Source organism: Poeciliopsis prolifica, unplaced genomic scaffold (assembly GCF_027474105.1).
Source record: "Poeciliopsis prolifica strain line A6 unplaced genomic scaffold, Auburn_PproV2 SCAFFOLD005, whole genome shotgun sequence".
In the NCBI taxonomy this organism is placed as follows: Eukaryota; Metazoa; Chordata; class Actinopteri; order Cyprinodontiformes; family Poeciliidae; genus Poeciliopsis; species Poeciliopsis prolifica.
In genome coordinates, this window is record NW_026562380.1 from 15,968,747 (window position 1) to 15,982,877 (window position 14,131).

At 41.0% G+C, this 14,131-nt stretch overlaps 1 protein-coding gene across 1 annotated transcript in view; it reads right to left on the minus strand.

Moving 5' to 3' along the window:
• Positions 1-1,822: 1,822 nt before the first annotated feature.
• camkmt (calmodulin-lysine N-methyltransferase) overlaps positions 1,823-14,131 on the minus strand; it is a 100,727-nt gene continuing 88,418 nt past the window's right edge. The window contains exons 10-11 of the mRNA XM_055029167.1: positions 12,806-12,937; positions 1,823-5,871 (exon numbers count right to left, since the gene is read on the minus strand). Of these exons, the coding sequence (XP_054885142.1) occupies positions 5,773-5,871; positions 12,806-12,937 (231 nt within the window). The 3' untranslated portion in view covers positions 1,823-5,772. The remainder of the gene's footprint in view (positions 5,872-12,805; positions 12,938-14,131) is intronic.

Consider the following 14,131-nt stretch of genomic DNA (forward strand, 5'->3'; position numbering starts at 1 on the left):
AAATACGGCAGCTTGGGAGGTGGAACGGCTCGGCGATGAGCAATAATTCACCACTTTTGCAACCACAACATATACATCGCATCCCAAACACTGGAGTGCGTGAAAGATGTTTTATTTTTATGATATAAGCCAGGATCCATATGGCTCTTTTATGGTTTACTTTTGGCCACAGTCACCAGAACAGATTTTCACCAACTCACAAACGACAGACAACAACAAACCTGCACGGTTCAGATCCTTCGACGCTGAATATGGTAAGAGCAAATATGGTCCAAATGGCCCAGAGCATGTCTGATCCTTTACCAAAGATATGATAAATAATGAGAGTTCCTCAAATGTTTTAGGAACAAATAAAGCTAATTTAGTTAGATTGTGTTGGTTCCTTTTAATGGTGGGAGCATATTGGGGCCCTGAATTTCACTTCATGTTAACTTGAAAAACGGTATAAAATCTACCTTACTGTTATCTCAAAAAGCAGGTAAATATTCACTGATATACACAAAACAGAAGGAACGCACAATGACAACACCAAAAAAACAAATCAATGCTGTGATGTCAGTTGCATTTGCAGATTATCCTCAGACCTCTACATGTTAATTCAAGTCACAAAATGAAACCATGTGAACCATGAGCTCCTCAGAATAAACTCGTCTTTCGTCCTGCGGCTCTGTATTGATCCCCGAACTGTTCCAGCTCCTTTTTGACGACTCTTGCGTCAAAGGTTGCTCTATTAGAATACCTGCAACTATAACTTAATTGCATAATCCTCATCATCCACCTCTCGGCGCTCCCTCTCTCACTCCCCGCCTCTTTCTTTTTCCTCCCTTTTGCTCGCCTTTCTCCCCCGTCTCTTCCCTCTCCATCTTGACACAGTGCACTGAGCCTAATCGTGGATAATTGGGTGGGAGGGGCAGTGGGCTGGCCCTGCCTTTGTGTGCAAAGGGCAAGTGGTCAAGTTAATGGGGCCCTTGTGTCGAGCTGGGAGCACTCTGTCTCTCTTTTTCTCCGTTCAATCATTCTCTCTGCCAGTCAATCTCTGCCTCTTGGTCAACTATTTTTTTTGGGTGTTTTTTATTTCACGTCTGAAGCTTTTCCCAGCCGTTTCAATCCAGTTTCCCCTCACTTCCAGCTGTCTCGTGCGCTGCCTCCCTCCAAAGCCCCCCCGCCCCCGAGCGTTCTTGCGCCTTCCTCGTAGCGTCTTTTCTCCCTTCTCCAGCTCTGCCCCCTCGTCTTTTTCAGCCTTTGTCTTCCTCTCTTTGCCGCCGTCTGTAGCTTTTTCTATCTCTTCTCTCTGCCTCTTCAGCACAATGTTGGGGAGGAGAGAACAGACCTCTTTAAAATATCAAAAGACAGATCAGGAGGCCCCACTGGTTTCCCCCTCCTCCTTGCATGAATTCTCCCTCCCTTCTTCTGACAGATAAACAGAAGAGTGAGCCTGCAGGATTAGCTGCTGTGCACTGCCTCTCCTCCCTCTCCATGTTCCTCCGAAAGAGGGGGATGAAGGGGGCGGTGTTGTTCACCGGGCTTGATATCCATGTATGCATATAGGCACATGTGTGTGTGTGTGGAGCAAGCTTAGCACAGAGGATGCTATTGTGTTTGAAACACACGCCGCAGAAAGTTTAAGTCTGAGGAAAACTTTATTCTTTGATCGGTGTTTAACTTTCAGAACAGAAAGCGAGAGAGAAAGAGAGAAAACAAGTACATTGGAATCATTTTGTATAAGGTTTTTGTGCAGATGATAATAAACTGCTTTCCCGACCTTATAAAGTAGTGAAAACATGTACATAAAAGTTAAAAGGAAAAAAAGAAAAGTCCAGACTTCTTGAAGAAAAAATATTTTATTCGATCAGAAAAACCATGAACATCCAAATGATTTTCATAATAGCAAAGCAAAAATTTCATCCTCTTTTCTGAGTCAAATCTATTTGACTTACAAACACTTCTGCTTTTTTTTTTTTTTTTTTGTCGCGTCTGTTTGAGGCCTCAAATTCACACGAAATGACACACAGGACACCGAACTGAGCCGTTGTTGCTCTAATAAAAATGAAATGATAGTTTCAAAAGTCTAATTCACACATAGTAGGTACGAGCCTATAGGTCGTCCAGGAAGAGTTTCAATAATAATAAACCAGATGTGCATTTTCTACTAAGTCAAATACTGTTTTTCGTTACGACTAAAACTGATGCTGATGCACATGATGGAGAAAACGCAGCTGAGCTTTGTGGCAGTGGTCCGGTTCAAAAACGAAAATCAAGTTACATCCATACACAGACTGAAGTTTAAGGTCAAACTCTTCTGTTGCAGATCAGCCATGCGCTTCTAAGGCATATATACGTATTCAAGGCGGATATTATCGATAGGTGAGCTTCGGCTAAAGCGAGGCTGCCGCAGGTTTCTTGGGAACGCGTCGAATAATTCAGTTGCGACTCAGAGACGCCGAGTGCAACACTTTGCAGCAGTGCAAGTTCATTTTACTGTAATTCAGGTCGGATCTTCTACAGAATTAGGACTGCAAGGACTGAGGTCATTCTTAGCTGGGCTGATCTCAGATCTGCTTTGAAAGTGAGAACATTTGGTTTATATAAACTAATTAAACAGATTTGATACTCTGACTACTACAAATACTTTCAGAACTTATTTCATTTCTCACAGATTGTGTAAAAGACATTTAGCTTGAATTGTGAATACTTCAGTAATCACACACTTTTTTTTTTGTGGTGCCTCTGTGTTTTTTAAGGCAGAATGAAATTAGAGCCAGCTTGAAATGAATACAAACAAACAAAACAAAACGCTGAAAGTGTTCATTTATACTTTTAAAGAGTACTTACTGGCTATAATGCTGATTTGTTTAATACCAAACACTTTAAACTGACAATACTCGTGGTAATCTCACCACATTCGTCTTTATATATGGAAGATTATTTGCGAAATGATTATTTTTATGGTTTGAAAGTTCGTGGGTACTGAGGGTGACGTGACGTCGCAACCTGAAACATGCCACATGCCAGCATGTTGTAAAGCTTTGTCAGCTGCTCACGCTGCATTAGACAGCGATGCTTTATCTGTGTACGGTCACAGTGGAGGGAGGGTGTATTTATGTTGCACACTCTGAGAAGAGAACAAACCAAAAAAACGGCAAATCCCACTGCGAAAGCAAAAACGTGCGATCAAAAACTATTACGTGTGTTTTTTGCGGTGACATTTCAAACATCGAAACATTCACGACGCCCGCTTTGTTTTTCTGAGGCTGATTATCTTGTGTGAAATGTAAACAGCAGCCACTGGGAAGTACTGCATAGCTTCTTGGCTGTCCTGTACGTCAGTGGATCACAGTGTAATGTGGAAATGCGTCGCTCACCGCAACACACACCTTCATACCTGCAGCTTTCCCGATGATACAAGAAACAGGAAGCCAGGGGATCTGTGACAAAAAAAACACCTGAGAACGGCCGGTTGATAAAAACGTGGCATTTTTTTTCGACTGAAGAAACCCAAGAAGCAAACATCTGCGAGGTTGTGACTTTAAAGAGATAAAGATATAGATATGTTTACCGTATAACTCAGAATCAACACAGGATTTGGTTTCATTTCGACTTTGATGCGCCTGATGATGGTTTTCCAGCAACTAAAGTTTCCAGATTTTATGGAAACTTCCAGACATTCTGCAAAGGCAGCCACAGGTCATAAAATAGTCACTATTGTAACTCAAGGGTCAAGAATGAACCTGACATATTTTACTTATTGCACACTTTGTCCTCTGGAGAAACATGTTATGTATTACTATTTACTCATTGAATAAAGGAGCCATGCCAGCGACGTTTATTGCTACCTGGTAAAGATGAGCAAGAAGGTCTCAAATAAAATCACATTATTATTATTTATGTATTTACATCATCTCACAGTGAAAATTGTGGAAAATCCAACCTTTATTTTGAGTAAATCAATTTAGATCAGGCCTGGAAAAAAAATTCAACCTGACCCGGCAATGCGATCAGACAGAAATGTTGATATTTCTATTCAACTACCTCCCACTGTATGGCTTTTGTATCTGCAAGAGACGTCGATACTTTGGAGGAACACTTATCTGACGCGTTGAGGAAATATGTACCTTTGTTTTTCACTAAATCACTGCTATAATAAGACCGTCAAATGGCTAAAAACTCCTGAATGGGAATCGCAACGTCGTTCATGGAGGCTGTCTGTAGAAATGCGTGGTGCTCCCTCTGTGACCGTTTTGTAAAACCAACATGGAAGATCCAGAAGGGGAACGTTGGCGGTGGTCTGCAACCTTGTGACCTCACGCCGTTTGGATTCGGATGATGCGTGTGCGAGCGTTTAGCGCTCACTGCTAGTCTTGATGGAGGGTCTGTAATGCTGTGACGGTCTGCTTTTCTTCCAAAATAAATGTTCAGGGAACATTATTCATGGGATTATAAACGTTCTAAAGTAGATAGAAAGACACGTTGAATTAAAAACGTCGACAGAATCGGTCTGACAAACGACCCTGTACCACAGTCATCTCCTCCTCCGGATTGAAATCCTGCAGAAGGAACCTGAAGAGACCACAGGATAAAAACCTCAACGATTCCTCTCTCTAAAATGCTTCAGGAGAAGATCAATCGCTGTTCTATTAGCAAAACCAGTTTGTACAAAATATATAGAACATCAACTTTGTGTTTTTCCCCACTGAAACACTCAAACAGATTTTCAGAGTGAGATAACACCGCTTCAATAACACGTAATTTTATTTTATTTTTTTTTGTCTTTACCAGAAGCGCCAATAAATGCCACCAAAACCAAACCAAGATATGTTTGTTGCCTTGCCGGCACGGAATGTCGTCATCTGGAAAAGACCGAAAGAAATAATATCTAATTCACGCACACAATCACAAAAATACACTATTTTCTATTCCACAGTATTGGGTCAATATATACTACTACAACATGAGCTTGATAAATAACTCCGACTCACAAACCTCTTGAAAAATAATGATACTTGTCACAATGAGCCAGGTGTGAAGATTCACACATCAGTAAAATCAGAGTAATCAGCAGCATTTTAACAACTCAAACGGGAACTGAAGAGGGAAATTACAGACGACGGTTAACAAATTAAGATCAGGCCTATCCTTTCATCATCATCGCAAACCATAAAGCGATACCGATAGTGGACTCATAGCATGCATGCTGGAGATTACTTGTTAATTGCAGTAAAATTGCAGTGGAAAAGAAAAAAAAAAATTATATCAAATCTGTGTCTCCTGCAGCAACCGATGCTCTTTTCATTTGAAAGTGCCATAATGTGTTAATGCACCGCACTGCTGTAACACACGCACACACAAATTAAGTTCTTTGTACTGACCCCTGACTGGGATGAATGAGATGTTTTAAGAGAAATTAAAGGTGGAAATTGAGGAAGCTGCAAATTGCTCCGCACCGCGAGTCAAAGCCGGCCTCCACGCTGAGCGAAGGGAACAGTGAGCGATGTTTGTTAACAGTGACTAGTTTGAGCTGGAAAACGCTAATGAAAGCCTGACGTGTATGGGAAACTGTCATGTAATTCAACGTAATTTCAAATGAATGCATAGGGATCACCTTGTGAAGTCGATAAATCCAGAACGGATTTAACTAGCAGATTAACTGCGAGCTATAGAAGCTGAGCGGCCATCTTCTGGTGTTTGGAATATGGCTGGAGGTGACATAAAAAAAAAAAAAAAATGCAAACAGTGTGGAGTGTTACATATAGCAAAGAGCTCCCTTATTCTATTTTACTGAGCTTGATTAACAGGTTGAGGTCCTTTGGTCAGGGTGACGAGGACAGGGTAGTGGATGTTTTCATCGTACGCCTGCTTTCCTTCTCTCAGCATCTGAAAAAGAACAAGACGGGGAAAGCAGTGACTAAAGACACCACGACAGATATCTTAGCGTGACGCTGCACATGTAGGAAAAACACACAGCCTGATGGGGGGGAAAGTAGCACTTCAGCGAAACGTGGAGTGAGTGCAAAAGCATAGCCTACATGAAACATCTTGGACGGGTAAATCTGGAAGGTAAGAACTAAAAACGAGCAAAGAGAGTCACGTTTAAGACGAATGGTTTTGCATGTGTGGGGGGTGGGATGCTTTTGAGATTTCAGTAGAAGATTTCTGTTCAGTTTTTGCACCAGTTTCTAAATAGCAAAGTGGAGAAATGAAGGACAAAAAGAGGAAGTGACAGTCCAATCTGGTTGAAAAGAAAAAACTGAATCCGAAAGTGATTTTTGCTGGACAGATTGGAAAACCGCTTCCAGCATTGACTTTAAAAACTTTTTCATGTCTGAATTAATAAGTTATCAGAGTTACTTCAGAAGGTGTTAAGGATTACTGATCACTAGTTGGTTGGAAAAATAATTGGAAGCAATGAAAATAAATTTAGTCAAAGTGGTTTAATGCCACCTATAAGATATACAGTAAGGTGACTGTTATATTAGATTAAGATTAAACACAATCATGGGTTAATGAGAGCAAGATTACGACAGTATTCAAAGGGGGAAAATGAGATTCACAAATGAGTTATAGAAATTTTCTATGATGCATTTTTACATTTCTTTGAGAATACGGGAAGCATTCTGGATTGAAATGAACACCTGAGGTTGTGCGTCAGGTTTTCCCTCAACACTTCTCTCCCTCAGTACCTGTCACACATCCTGCAACACCATCACCTGGTGCTGTGAACGTGTGAAATCCTCCCTCCGCTCCACAACACTTCACCTCACTCTCCTTTTTGCTAATTTCTCTCCCGTTAGATAAATACGAACCCACTGCTCGGGTCTTCCCCTCCCTCATTCTTCTCCGTCCCTTTATTTCACCATTTATTTTGCTAACAGCCGCCCCTTTATGGATGTCATCTTCGTGTTGCTTTCCCTCCGGGCGGCGGCCAGTGGTCGGACCTCTGACCTCCGGGGGTGACGGTCAAACAACGGAGGAAGGAGGGTAGAACCAGCTGTCTGGGTGTACCTGGGGGCAGCTGCTGGTCCTTCTTTGCTGAACGGAGCCAACGTTGGCCAAAGCAGACGCAGCGAGGAAGGAAGTGGTGGAAGGAGGGATAAAGAAGAAAGAGGGAGGGTTTGGGGGGGCGCTTACACCGTGAGGGCTGAGAGCTCGCAGAGGTGAAAAGTTTAACAAGCAAAGCTGTTCCTCCTGATCGCAGGCTACCTAATCAGCTTCATGGGTGGCTGGCTAAATCGGCTCTCTACCCGACCTGCCACCTCACCACCACCTCGTCAGCCTCCCTCCCTACTCTTCTCCCCACCCCACTCCTTTCCAAGGTGCAAGCCATTTATTTTATTGCCACTTTCACCCCAGCCTCCTCTCATTCTGCCTCTACGTTTCCCTGCTGCTTCTTTTTTTTCCCCCCTTCTTTGTCCTGCTTGTGTGGACTAAAAGAAAAAAAAATGAACAAGGTAGAAAAGGATGAAGAAGGAGGAGGTGGGAGGAGGAACTAGATGGAGACAAGGGGAGGGATGGATAAACTGGGTGTCTGGGGTCTCTCTCGGCAGGCTTAGGAAACGGAGAATAAGGGATTGGATGGTTGGGAAGATGGGTCGAGGAAGGGATAGAAGGACAGGCTTGAATAAACCAAGAAGTGGGTCGTGATGTAGGAAATGGGAAGATAGAGGGGAGCCGAGGGAGAGAAGGAAGGAGAGGGGAGAGGGGTGAAGGGAGAGGGTCAAGGAAGACATGCTGGCGAAATGGACGATGAGGAAGAGGGTCCTCTGGCAGCTGATGGGGAGAGAAAAACATGGAGGCAGAGAAAAGGAAAGCAGAGAACAGAGACACAGTGGGGATACTACTTATGCATGTGAGAGACAGCGATGTAAACGTGCGCGCGTGTGGGGCTGTGTGTGTGTGTGTGTGTGTGTGTGTCGGTTTGGGAAAAATTAAAATTCATGACTCTCTTCACAACCATTTGAGTAACAAGATTAAGATGGCGGTTTAGAAAATAGTGCTGGCATTATCAGGCTGCTTGCAGTCCCTCCAGCTGCTTGCCTCTCTATTCCACAACAGTGGGGATAAGAGGATAACGTGCCGGCCCTGTCTGCCCGTCCCACCACATGTCTCACAGTCACAATCCAACACACACGCACACACGCACACACACACACACACACACAGATCTTAAGACACACTCCCTCCGCACAGTGGCCTGCCTGCTTGCGTGCTGTAGGAAGTCCTGAGAGAGTTTATGTCGCATAGTGAAAATGTGTGTGTTTGTGAAATTGCTGAGTTAAAAAGGTTCACAGTTCCTTCAATTAAGAGCTAAGAACTGATAAATGATTTCACAAAAAAAACAACAAGATGGACATATAAATTAAAAGATAATGTATACTACTAAACTACAAATTATGATTGTAAAAAAAAAAAACTGTTGGGTTTTATTTGTCAGACCAACCCACAGGTGATCGTAAACAAAACTTATAAATATCTAAGTTTGTTTAAAATGAAAGACAATAAAACCAGCTCTAGCACATTTGAATCACTGCTACAAAAACAATGAAACTGTGACTCAAATATTGAAGCAATGACCCAACGATAGCATAATTTCACAGTATGTTAGCATGACGCTTTACTCACGTCAGCATGCGAGAGGCTTGAAACTGAACCTTATTTAATTTGACGCCAAGTAAGCAACATCTGAACGCCTGGGAGCAGTCGTAGAGCATTTCAATTTCTTCTCTGGAGAGACGACAGTTTGTCTTTCAATGTCAAAACCTACAGCAACATCAGCACTAAAATGAGTCTCAACAGGCCAACAGACACCAAGAAAAGTGACAAGACTTGACGTTACACAAACATGGATTCTAAAACTGAAATAATTGGACACTAACTTTTTTATTGTGTGTGAAACAAAGACAAATTAGGTTAAAATAACTTATTCTTACATATTTATGTAATGAGTCTCCAGGTGTGTTCCCAAAGCAATGAGCAAAGCTGGTTTGCTGTGAAATGTCACATTCTGCTGCACTGAAGCAACAGCTTACTGATTTTCTTTGCTGACTTATTCTGCTTATTTGTAGCGAAATGACAAAATATACAATATTTACAAAAGTTATACACAGTGGAAAATGTTCTTTTCGTTAAAAATAAACATGTTCAGAATATGTTTTAAAGCCATTACAGCACCACAGAGAATGTCTCCATTTTCTGTACGCAATTTCTCAGCAAAAATGAGACAATCTCCCTTTTAACAAGGGATGACATCTTAAAATGTCATCCAAAGCAATCTAAACAGATAGCATTTTCAAAAGTATGGCCGATCAGAAATTTACCATGTCCATATTATTGGTTTGAGAAAACAAAAAAACAAATGTATAGAATTTGACTAATGTAAACTTGGTACAAAGTATATCGTATGTTTATCTTAAGAAATATTGCTTCCTGTGTAAATAAAAACTAAGGTAGTAGAGTTAAAGTCCATTCAACATATTTAACTCCTGGATTTGTCTGTAAAACAGAGCAACCATCAAAACCAGAACTAAATTAACTATCAGTATTTTTTATGTCGCCTATTTTTTCATTTTGTACTTGGGAGAACATTTGAGACGCACAAACCACAGCAACCAAATTTGTGAAACTTTCCTAAGCATTTTCTTTGATCTATAAATCTGATTTTGACATTTTTATCCATAAAAATGCCCCTAAAGCAGCACTTTAGTGAAGAAAAAAAATTTCCCGTGTTTTTTTTTTCCTTTTCCAGATTTCATTTCTGTCCCAGAAAAAAAAAACACAACACAAAAAAAAAAGAAAAAGAAAAATAAGATAATCTGTGCAAATGAGCAGCAGCTGTTCCTTGGGAAGTGTGCACGTGCGAGTGCGTGCACAGACGTGGTGTATGTTTCCCAGCGATATCATCATGCGGTGTGTGTTTGTGTATAATGTCAAGCCAACATGCTGTCTGAGGGATGTCTGGTCTGTGTAGTGTTGTGATACAGCTTTAGTCTTATGTGCTCACAGCGTGTGTGCTTGTGTGAGGTTTGGTGTCTAGAGTGGTCAGTCGGGCACCTTTCAGACACATGCACACACACACCCACCCACCCACACACACACACACACACACACACACACACACACACACACACACACACACACACACACACACACACACACACACACACACACACACACACACACACATTGCGGTTCTTCAGAGTGTTCATCAGAAGATAGGAGGCTTAATCATCTTTAGATGTGGTGGGTGGGGGTCTGGGGGGGCACTTCAGCGTATCCTGATATCCACACAGCGCCGTGTGCAGGTGCAACTTCTTGCTTTTCTTACAGAAGATGCACAAAAATATTAGATTTCAAAATATAAATGTAACGTTCCCACAGCTCAGCTTGGTTTAATGCAACACATTTAAAAATGTAAAAATAATAAATCACTTCGTTCTGGCATTTTGTTTCACCTACTCAAATCTTTGGACCTATCAATGTTCTTCACATTGAGTCTATCAGGGATGATAAAAGGCAGTAGAGACATTAGGTAAACTGAGACGCATGTTACTTAACATTTTTCTGCAACAGTTTAATGTATTTATTTGACTTTTTTTGATTTTAGTAGTCTTTTGGCAAACTCCATTGATCCTACATCTTCAAAGTTTGCATTCAAATTTAGACGTCATACAAAACAGCAAATGGAAATTGTTTCAATGTTTAACACAGAACTAAAAATAAATGTTTAGTTTCTGAAAACCCACCAGTTGGGATTCATAGTCGAAATATGACACTTTGGGGACACTTTAACTATAACTGACTGTTTAATTTTTGCTAAATGTTTGTAGCAACGCCAAATGAGTGCGGGTGAAAAATAAGTGCACTATATGTCTGCAGAAAAGACGTGTGTGATGCATCATCAGGTGGTTTGGTATTTAGCTTGTCTGAAAGCGTTCAGAACGAATCCATATCCAGAAATACTGCGCACAAATTGTTTATTAAATCATGAGATGATGTTCTCCATGTTCACCTAATGAGGATCAGCATATAAAATCACAAAACTGACAAAAATGTTAATGCAACAGGAACTTTGTTGCATTATTTTTTGATATTATTTTGCATAAGTATAGTGTAATTTTTCAAATTAAACGACATCCCAAAAGAGACTCATCACTGACTGACTATATATATATTTATTCGATGCATGAACAAAATATTTACTATGACAGTAGTAGGTAAGGTCTACAGAAAGGGAACATTTTGGACCTTAAAATATGTGAGGTGTTTCCAGAACATCTAAAGTTGGCGAGGTAAGAAAGAACAGTAAATAGAGGGGAGAAAGGCAGAGATTTTCCTCGCTGAGGTTTAAGCCACTTTAACAGCCACTTTAATGGCCGGACTGTCCAATTCTCGCACCAGTGTAGGTGAACGCGCGCGCCAATTTAGTCCACTCCTTGCTGTCCTGTTCTTCTGTAGCAGTGTGTGTAATGGAGTTAACAGCTGGACACCACTTCTTTTAACTCGGCCTACTCATGGGCTTTCTGTAGCTAAGCGTCACAAAAAGGTGCACCTTGCTCGGTCTGAACTGTTGCTGGTTCCCCTGTCAAGCAGTGGTGGCTTTTGTTCCTTTACTATCAAGGTCGGGTTTTAACGGAGATTAAAAGAAAAGTCTCTTGCTTTGAGTGTAATCTCGAGGTTTCTTCTTGTTTCTGATTAGTCAGGAATCCTAGAGGGGAAACATCTTGAGTTTCTTTACAGAAAGAACATTAAGTTGCAAAGCTGGACAATACGTATGCAGATGGGGGAGTCAGGGGGAAGATAATTACCTTAAAAGCAAATTGTCTAACATCTGTTTTTCCTTCATCAATATGAACAGTGCTCACCATGTTTTATGGGATCCGCTGGTAAAGATGTGCAAAAAGCCTGTTGCAGAAGCATAATCGCCCAGCAAACCAATTTATTTCAGTTCTCTAACATTAAATACGGTACATTTCTCTCTTAGCATTCTCCTGAATGTGGCGCTATCAACATAACTCCAGGTCCAATGCCTTATTTATCATGGTTCCAGTTGTTTCATGTATTTAAACTATTACTTTGGCTATCGATCAGCAGGTTTGTGTGAAGAGAAATGTCCTCACAGAAGTTGAAAAATCACCGCACACCTGCCGGCCTTGCTGCATTGATATGTTCTCCTGTTTCTCCCATTTTGAAGAGAGACTGAAGGAAGTGGTTGTCTGCGTCACACCAAATCCAGAACCGAGAGGACGACAGCAAACTCTGAACATCTATTTGTTCAGGGGAAAGAAGGGAGGAAATATTGCTTCATTGACCTTGACTGTCAGTAGTGCCATTAACTATAAAACTGCCAATTCGAAATTAAGAAATCAATTTGCTAAATAGAAAGACGGTAATTTAAAAAAAGAATCATCTAGGATGAAGAGGGTTTTTTAGCCATCTCGAAAAGGATGTATTTCACAAGCTGCAAAATTAAATGCTGTTTTTGCATCACATGATTCAATCAATCAATCAAACAGGACATTTCAAAGAGCTCTACTTCTTTAGTCTAGATTTAAAGGAACTCGGTGTTTCTGCTGTTTTGTGGACGTTTGTTCCAGATTTGTAGTGATCAATAACTGGATGTTACTACTGGCCAAAACCACAAAGGAGACAACAGGAAGTGGTAAGAGGACAATGGTTTCGTTTTTGTTTTGTGTTTGTTTTTTCGGACAATGGCTCCACCACGTTTGTGTTATTCAAACGTGTTCAATTTATCTTAAAGCTATTTATGCAAAGGAATGCCAGCAATGGGGGTCAGTTTTCTTTGGTTCCTTACCTTTAGATGAACATCCCAGACCTGAGCGTCGTACTGCTGGTGTTGGGAGACGCACAGACCGGTCTGCTGGGCCAGCCGACAGAACAGTGTTAAAGTTTCACCTCTTCCAGGAGCAAACACCAACGCCATGCCCTGAGTGTGAAAAATAATGATGATAATATTTTTTTTCTTCTCAACTTAGAACATTGAGCTGAAATAATAGTGTGCAGTGTGTAACTCACACAATTTATCACAGCTTATTTCTGTTTATTTTAATGCCTACAAGCCATACATGTTGCACAATAAACAAAACTCTGTCAGAGAAAGAAAGGAAGAAAGAAGGAAAAGCAAAATCAAAGTAGTATATGCATCACAGAAATCCTGCAAACGCTCAGAAGCTTAGTAACAAGTTCAAAGCTTCTTTGTAATCCTTCAGCTTTCAGTTTCATTTCATGTTGCTTTTTCTTTTTCTTTCTCTTTCTCTCTCTTAATTAAATGAAGCGACGATGGATGCTGACACAACCTCAAACATTCAATAAACAGACAAAGAAATGCACAATCACACATCACGGGTTAAAAGCACACAAAAGGCAATGAAAACAGCAGGATCACTTGCTTTGACAGATGAATTGTCATCTGTATATCCAGTTGGATTCTGTCTCTCTCTATCTCTCTCCTTTTTTTTGTTCTCTGTCTAAAAGCAAACAAACAGATTCCTTCCAGCTCTAATCAGCTGAATAAGAGGATACAGCCCAACGGATGGACCACCTTTGTCAGAAACAACAAATTAGTGCCATTAGAAGGGAGAAGTAATTGCTTTGTTAATTGTTTAATCAGCTTAGCAAATTATTAAATATTTGCCAAAGCTTGTTGTGGCAGCAACAGTCTGATGGCCCACACTCAAATCATATTAGCCCCCCGAATTATCTCCGCCGGATTAAAGACAGAGACACGAAGAGCCTTACCGCACAGCTGTACGGCGGCGGCCAGATGACGTGCCCGCCATTTGTCAGCTTTCGGCATTAAAACCGCGGCAGCTCACTTATCCCGTCCGCAGCGTGAAGGCAAACTACTTCCATCACTGAACATTTGCACGTGACTTTAAAACCTTTCAATAGAATCTGTGAAAGCTCACCTAAACATTGAGGTAAGTTTCAGGAACAGAATGCTTCCATATGTTTGTTGGGAGGTCTGGGAATAAATTCCTTTGAACGTTGTTTCCTGTTTCCCTGGATTATTTGGGTTTTTGTAGTTTTCACACAGTTTAATGCCAGCTTCCTCAGTCAAAAGGTTAATTTAAGGCCAAACATGGGAATTCTGTATGTATTCAGATCTTATAGGATCATA